Source organism: Oncorhynchus gorbuscha, linkage group LG23, assembly GCF_021184085.1.
Source record: "Oncorhynchus gorbuscha isolate QuinsamMale2020 ecotype Even-year linkage group LG23, OgorEven_v1.0, whole genome shotgun sequence".
Classification (NCBI taxonomy): domain Eukaryota; kingdom Metazoa; phylum Chordata; class Actinopteri; order Salmoniformes; family Salmonidae; genus Oncorhynchus; species Oncorhynchus gorbuscha.
Genome location: NC_060195.1, coordinates 9,459,395 through 9,467,657, shown reverse-complemented (window position 1 = coordinate 9,467,657; position 8,263 = coordinate 9,459,395). Strand labels below are relative to the sequence as shown.

The 8,263-nt window shown below is 43.1% G+C and overlaps 1 protein-coding gene across 1 annotated transcript; it reads left to right on the top strand.

Annotated features, from left to right (window-relative positions):
• Nucleotides 1-1,244: 1,244 nt before the first annotated feature.
• mtnr1al (melatonin receptor type 1A like) lies at nucleotides 1,245-7,274 on the top strand. Its single transcript, XM_046325048.1, has 2 exons — nucleotides 1,245-1,434; nucleotides 6,472-7,274. Exons 1-2 carry the CDS (start codon nucleotides 1,245-1,247, stop codon nucleotides 7,272-7,274), a joined length of 993 nt encoding a protein of 330 aa, XP_046181004.1.
• The last annotated feature ends 989 nt before the right edge of the window (nucleotides 7,275-8,263 follow it).

Here is an 8,263-nt window from a genome sequence, read left to right as displayed (position 1 = left end):
GATCTGCATGTCTGATAGGAGTGTGTTGATAATCAGAGTTAGTTAGTCAACCGAATAGAACCGATGACTTGTAGCTACTGGAAACACTGCATCTTTAAGGGGTTATAGGCAAGCTAACGGAGTCACTCAAACCAATTACACCAAAGCCATGCGGAGACTGGAAGAGAGGAGTACAGTTACGTTCATGCAAAATCAAAATCCGAATTAATTTACTTTATCTAAACTAGTGTTGCGTACTAAATAATATGTGCAGCCCTTAAAGTCATGTCATTAAAATGTAATAACAAACGTTTTTAGAGTCTACAATGATGACTCATAAGTAGCCTATTGAACGTAATGCATGTATGAAGTCTATTATCCAGCCAGATGTATCTGGAAAGGTACCACAATATAATCTCTGAAAATACTCACTTTATTGACATTAAAATGTGATTAGACTGCAGCTTTTAAGTCTGTCAGTAATAGGTTTTGAGCACACATAGTTGTTGGGTTTTTCTTTTTTGAGCGCAGGAGGGGTGCTATGGCAGGGGAATAGCCTTCATTTGCACCTTGAACGTGTCGTGTGCTGAGGAGAGCCCAACATCAGCAGCATCATCATCTGAAAACGAAGGCGAGGAAAGCAGAGACTTTCTCACGCACAGGAGTGACAGGAGAAAAGACAACACCGAAGCTAAAGCGGAGATACGGAACGGAAGGCGCCCCACCGGATTGATAGAGAGAAAGTGGGGATACAAACAGCTCGAGGTGGGAAGGGTGTGGGAAAGTTCGCTGTGCGCGCAGCAGCAAGATCATTTTATGAATGAAGGATTAAAGACTCCAGATGAATGAAGAGGTTTATGAATATTTTGTAGAGATTAACTGGTTCTGTCACACAATTTTGCCAATGTGAGAGAATTCAATTACCTCTGCATGCATTGACTATTTGCCTAACCATGAATAAGCTGTTGTTCCGAGTTTAATAATAATAATAATTTGCTAAAAAAATTTTTTTTGTGATAATAATTTATTCTCATCATAAAATATCATGATGCATTACAATTAAATCTGCTATGATTCCATTTCAAATCAAAGTAGACGAAGACAACATTCTTCTTTAAGAAGATTAGTTATCGGAAAAATAACAAATGACTTTCGTGCATTCACTGACTGGAAAGACATACAACTTAAACTCAATGCAAGTCGTCATTGAACGGACAAGGACCATGCAGGACATACTGTCCCTGACATTAAAGGATGAAGTGAAGATGGTTGAAGATACTGTGGCCCCTAGAAACTCTTCTTCACAAGGGGGTGGCAGGGACACAGAGGGGCATCCTTACCCGTTGGTGGTCACTCTACTGGCAACAGTCCTGATCCTAACTATTGTGGTAGACATTCTGGGGAACCTGTTGGTCATCTTGTCTGTCTTCAGGAACAGGAAGCTCAGGAAAGCAGGTAATAACCTATTGCAAGTAGCCACCCAGTCTGTTATTTTCTGTGTTGTTAGTAGTACTACAGTACTGTGGTATGTGTTGTTAGTAGTACTGCAGTACTGGGGTATGTGTTGTTAGTAGTACTGCAGTACTGTGGTATGTGTTGTTAGTAGTACTGCAGTACTGGGGTATGTGTTGTTAGTAGTACTGCAGTACTGGGGTATGTGTTGTTAGTAGTACTGCAGTACTGTGGTATGTGTTGTTAGTAGTACTGCAGTACTGGGGTATGTGTTGTTAGTAGTACTGCAGTACTGGGGTATGTGTTGTTAGTAGTACTGCAGTACTGGGGTATGTGTTGTTAGTAGTACTGCAGTACTGGGGTATCTGTGTTGTTAGTAGTACTGCAGTACTGGGGTGTCTGTGTTGTTAGTAGTACTACAGTACTGTGGTATCTGTGTTGTTAGTAGTACTGCAGTACTGGGGTATCTGTGTTGTTAGTAGTACTGCGGTACTGGGGTATGTGTTGTTAGTAGTACTGCAGTACTGGGGTATGTGTTGTTAGTAGTACTGCAGTACTGTGGTATGTGTTGTTAGTAGTACTGCAGTACTGGGGTATGTGTTGTTAGTAGTACTGCAGTACTGGGGTATGTGTTGTTAGTAGTACTGCAGTACTGGGGTATGTGTTGTTAGTAGTACTGCAGTACTGGGGTATCTGTGTTGTTAGTAGTACTGCAGTACTGGGGTATCTGTGTTGTTAGTAGTACTACAGTACTGGGGTATCTGTGTTGTTAGTAGTACTGCGGTACTGGGGTATGTGTTGTTAGTAGTACTGCAGTACTGGGGTATCTGTGTTGTTAGTAGTACTGCAGTACTGGGGTATCTGTGTTGTTAGTAGTACTACAGTACTGGGGTATCTGTGTTGTTAGTAGTACTGCGGTACTGGGGTATGTGTTGTTAGTAGTACTGCAGTACTGGGGTATGTGTTGTTAGTAGTACTGCAGTACTGGGGTATGTGTTGTTAGTAGTACTGCAGTACTGGGGTATCTGTGTTGTTAGTAGTACTGCGGTACTGGGGTATGTGTTGTTAGTAGTACTGCAGTACTGGGGTATGTGTTGTTAGTAGTACTGCAGTACTGGGGTATGTGTTGTTAGTAGTACTGCAGTACTGGGGTATGTGTTGTTAGTAGTACTGCAGTACTGGGGTATGTGTTGTTAGTAGTACTGCAGTACTGAGTTATATGTGTCGTTGGACAATTACATTTGCAATTGTGATATTATGTCATGCCTTCAGAAGTGTTCATCTCCGTTTCTGATCAATTTGGCCTCAACCCAGTTGTCTCATTCCAATTCACAACAGAAGCTTCCCATGTAACTTTATCCAGTTATATTTCCCTGAGCATCATGTCCCACAGAGGGGACTGTAAAGTGAAAACAAATACAGTACGTTCATATAAATAGAAGAATAGTTTATTAAATGTATATGGATACAGTATCCAGTGATTCAGTCAGGGGTGTTCATATGTAACAGTATAACTTTCGACCGTCCCCTCGCCCATACCCGGGCTCGACCCAGGGACCCTCTGCACACATTAACAACAAGTCACCCACGAAGCAATCGTTACCCATCGCTCCACAAAAGCCGCGGCCCTTGCAGAGCAAGGGGAACCACTACTTCAAGGTCTCGAAGCGAGTGACGTCACCGATTGAAACGCTATTAGAGGCGCACCAACGCTAACTAGCTAGCCGTGTCACATCCGTTACACACATCCTTTCTTCAACTGATTTGAAAAGCAGAGAGTATTTTGTTCTTGTTTTGGCCACAAGTTGTCAGACAGGAACACTGTTGTCAATACGTTTCGACCCCTTTCACCAGTGCAGTTACTGCAGGCATAGAGGACATCCTGGTTGTGCTACTCCGTAACTGTGCCAGATCATCAGCTGCAGGTCACCCATCACGACGTGTCACGATGTGTCACAATTCAATTTACTTCCTGAAGTGAGTGATCCCTAATGACTACTGATTTTTGTAACCTATATTTAACTAGGCAAGTGAGTGAAGAACAAATTCTTATTTACAATGATGTCCTACACCGGCCAAAACCCGGATGACACTGGGCCAATTGTGTGCCGCCCTATGGGACTCCCGATCACGGCCCGGTTGTGATATAGCCTGGATTCGAACCAGAGTGTCTGTAGTGTCGCAACTAGCACTGAGATGCAGTACCTTAGGCCACTGTTTAACTGTACAGCACATCTGTGAATGAATGCATCAATGAGATGAGTTGGCTATTCAGTGTGAACTATGGCGAGGCAGAGATATGATGATCCATCACTTCTGTAAAAATCCTGCTCTTTCTTGCACCGGGGGACATGAATCCACCTACCAAGCTAAACATCTATGTAGCCCTCAGCTGCTCTGAGTACACCGTAGATGTCCACATTGAGGGTTAATTAGCTCAGTTTTCAATTCAGGGTATAGGATTTCAAAATTCAAGCTCCTATGTAGGTGTCACCTCAATGAAAGTCCTGTTTTCTGCAAGCACATCTCACGGCTCTAGAGAGACATTTTAAATTATCGAGACAATAAGGCTGCGTTCATACAGGCTTTTGACCAATCAGATCTTTCGAAAATTAAAAAAAATCAGAATTGGGCTGCCTGTGTAAACATAGCCTAAGATACAAACTGCCTAGACACACTATGAATTGACAAGTTGTAGTGGAGAGGGAGGCTATTTCAGGGAGTTCTACCCCCTTGTTTGATAACCTTATTAAATACACCTCACTCTTTCCTCCTCTCCCTCCCCTCTCCTTATCTTCCTTTTCCTCCCCTCTCCTTATCCTCCATCCTCTCCTTATCTTCCTCTTCCTCCCCTCTCCTTATCCTCATCTTCCTCCCCTTTCATCTTCCTCTTCCTCCCCTTATCCTCATCTTCCTCCCCTCCCCTTATCCTCATCTTCCCCCCTTTCATCTCCCTTATCCTCATCTTCCTCCTCCCTTATCCTCATCTTCCCCCCTCCTTATCCTCATCTTCCTCCCCTCTCCTTATCCTCATCTTCCTCCCCTTTCATCTTCCTCTTCCTCCCCTTATCCTCATCTTCCTCCCCTCCCCTTATCCTCATCTTCCCCCCCTCTCCTTATCCTCATCTTCCTCCCCTTATCCTCATCTTCCTCTTCCTCCTCCTTATCCTTTCCTCCCCTTATCCTCATCTTCCTCCCCTCTCCTTATCCTCATATTCCTCCCATCTACTTTCCTGCTTGGCCTTGGAACAGGTAATTACTTGATTATTAGTAAAGTTCTGTCAAAGACAATCATGTAAAGACAATCGTGCATCGTCTCTCGGGGTAGATTCACTGGCAGCCTTCGCAGAGAAAGAGAGAGAGAGAGAGAGAGAGAGAGAGAGAGAGAGAGAGAGAGAGAGAGAGAGAGAGAGAGAGAGAGAGAGAGGAAAGAGAGAGAGAGAGAGATGAGAAAGAGAGAGAGATGAGAAAGAGAGAGATGAGAGAGAGAGAGAGATGAGAAAGAGAGAGAGGTGAAAGAGAGAGATGAGAAAGAGAGAGATGAGAGAGAGAGATGAGAAAGAGAGAGAGGAGAAAGAGAGAGATGAGAGAGAGATGAGAAAGAGAGAGAGATGAGAAAGAGAGATGAGAAAGAGAGAGAGAGGAGAAAGAGAGAGATGAGAAAGAGAGAGATGAGAGAGAGAGATGAGAAAGAGAGAGAGAGAGAGAAAGAGAGAGAGATGAGAAAGAGAGAGATGAGAAAGAGAGAGATGAGAAAGAGAGAGAGAGGAGAAAGAGAGAGATGAGAAAGAGAGAGATGAGAAAGAGAGAGAGATGAGAGAGAGAGATGAGAAAGAGAGAGAGGAGAAAGAGAGAGATGAGAGAGAGAGGTGAGAAAGAGAGAGAGGAGAAAGAGAGAGATGAGAGAGAGAGGTGAGAAAGAGAGAGAGGAGAAAGAGAGAGATATGAGAGAGAGAGATGAGAAAGAGAGAGATGAGAAAGAGATAGATGAGAGAGAGAGATGAGAAAGAGAGATGAGAGAGAGAGAAAGAGAGAGAGGAGAAAGAGAGAAAGAGGAGAAAGAGAGAGAGAGAGAGAAAGAGAGAGAGGGAGGAGAAAGAGAGAGAGAGGTGAAAGAAAGAGAGAGAGGAGAAAGAGAGAGAGAGGAGAAGGAGAGAGAGGTGAAAGAGAGAGAGGAGAAAGAGAGAGAGAGGAGAAAGAGAGAGAGAGGAGAAAGAAAGAGAGAGGAGAAAGAGAGAGAGGAGAAATAGTGAATGTGTGGATTTGTATCTGACTGGAAGCAATGATTCAACTCATTAGACTCCGGTTCAAGTCAGATCATGTGTCTGACTCCAGGGGCTATTCAACTCACAACGTGTAAATGTCATGTTTATGTTTTATGTTATTGCACACGTGGATGGGATGCTGTAAATTAAATCAATGAATGAAATAATCTAGCATGCAAGCACTAGCTGATGCTGAAATCCTGGGGGTCTTCATTAACTATTTACAATTATTATCATGTAGTTTTAACACACAAGTCATAATGAGAATTAACAAGGATCCTCAAATCCCCTGGTCTTTCCCTATGTACTGTACATACTAATAGGAGTTTTATGGGGGTTTGGCAAGACAGGAATGATAACAGGGTTTTAAGGATATACCCTTAGAAAAATGAACTATAGTTAATTTGGAGCAACCAGTACATATTAGATAGGGTCAGATTATTTACCAATAATTATTTGATTTATTACTTTTTAGTGATATTGAATGGTTTTACAAAGAGGATGGGAGACCTTGAACTTCTGCTAATGAACGGTCACAGAACAGAACAAAACTGACTATTTAATCTGAGGTATCCTCTGCCCCATAGGAAAAGCCTGTGTGTGGTGAGTTTGGCTCTGACAGACCTTGTGGGTGGAAATGTATCAATATTTTATTGTTTTAATTCTGTTTTTTAGATTATAAATTAATATATTTACAAATTAAAAATGTCAGCCCTTGAAAACTGTCCAAACACTCTGAAGATCCATCCAATCTTATGCACTCTCTGCCCCATAGGAAATGCCTTTGTGGTGAGTTTGGCTCTGGCAGACCTGGTGGTGGCGATCTACCCTTACCCTCTGGTTCTGACAGCCATCTTTCACAACGGCTGGATCGCCGGGTACATCCACTGCCAGATCAGCGGCTTCCTGATGGGCCTGAGCGTCATCGGCTCCATCTTCAACATCACCGGCATCGCCATCAACCGCTACTGCTACATATGTCACAACCTGAAGTACGACAAGCTCTTCTCCAACCAGAACACAGTGTGTTACGTCATCCTGGTGTGGGCGCTGACTGTGTTGGCCATCGTGCCCAACTGGTTTATGGAGTCTCTGCAGTACGACCCGAGGGTCTACTCGTGTACCTTCGCCCAGTCGGTGAGTTCCTTGTACACCATCACCGTGGTCGTGGTTCACTTCATCCTCCCCATCAGCATCGTCACGTACTGCTACCTGAGGATCTGGATCCTGGTCTTACAGGTGAGGAGACGGGTGAAACCGGACACGAGGCCCAAGATCAAACCACACGACTTCCGTATCTTCCTGACTATGTTTGTGGTGTTTGTGTTGTTTGCTGTCTGCTGGGCTCCGCTGAACTTCATTGGGCTGGCGGTGGCTATCAACCCCAGACTGGGAGTGAATATCCCTGAGTGGCTCTTCACAGCCAGCTACTTCATGGCCTATTTCAACAGCTGCCTCAACGCAGTCATCTACGGAGTGCTCAACCATAACTTCAGGAAGGAGTACAAAAGGATAGTTCTAATCATTTTCAAGTTCCACTGCAGAGGGTTCGCTAGGGCTTCGGAACTGCACTGCTGAGGGTTCTGTAGGGTTCTGGAACAGCATGGCTGAGGGTTCTGTAGGGTTCCGGAACAGCACTGCTGAGGGTTCTGGAGGGTTCCATAGGATTCTGGTACAGCACGGTTGAGAGTTCCATTGGGTTCTGTGACAGGAAAGACTGAGACTAAAACACTGTGCCAGGATGGGGGATGAGTCAAATGATGATGTCTTGGTCAAAGTCAGAGCTGTTGGCAATGTCACAATCATCTGTCAGCAAGCTTTGAGTTACAAATTCTGAAACTTTGGGTTTGATCTCACACCTTTTCCATGGGTTGTCTATCTTGCATTTTCCCTGGAAGTGTTTTAGTATGGATCTGAGTGTAATGAAAAGTTGAATGCCAATCTGTTGAAGTACATTGTTTGGTCAGGATGTAAATCAACATCGTTACACATGTTACATTTTTTTTTACTGCACAACTCAATTCAAATACATATTCAGATGTATTTCATAAGCAATAGACTGCACTTCCATTAAATACCCAATCCTACCTATCCCTTTAAACAATGTCCAATTCAAACTCCACACATTTGCTTAATCGAAACAAAGAATGAGGAACAGAAAACAATAATTAATTAATTAATTTTAAAAAATGTATACCGGTAGATACAGTTGAAGTCGGAAGTTTACATACACTTAGGTTGAAGTCATTCAAACTCGTTTTTTCAACCACTCCACAAATTTCTTGTTAACAAACTATAGTTTTGGCAAGTCGGTTAGGACATCTACTTTGTGCATGACACAAGTAATTTGTCCAACAATTGTTTGCACACAGATTATTTCACTTATATTTCACTGTATCACAATTCCAGTGGGTCAGAAGTTTACATACACTAATTTGACTGTGCCTTTAAACAGCTTGGAAAATTTTCAGAAAATGATGTCATGGCTTTAGGAGCTTCTGATAGGCTAATTGACATAATTTGAGTCAATTGGAGGTGTACCTGTGGATGTATTTCAAGGCCTGGGA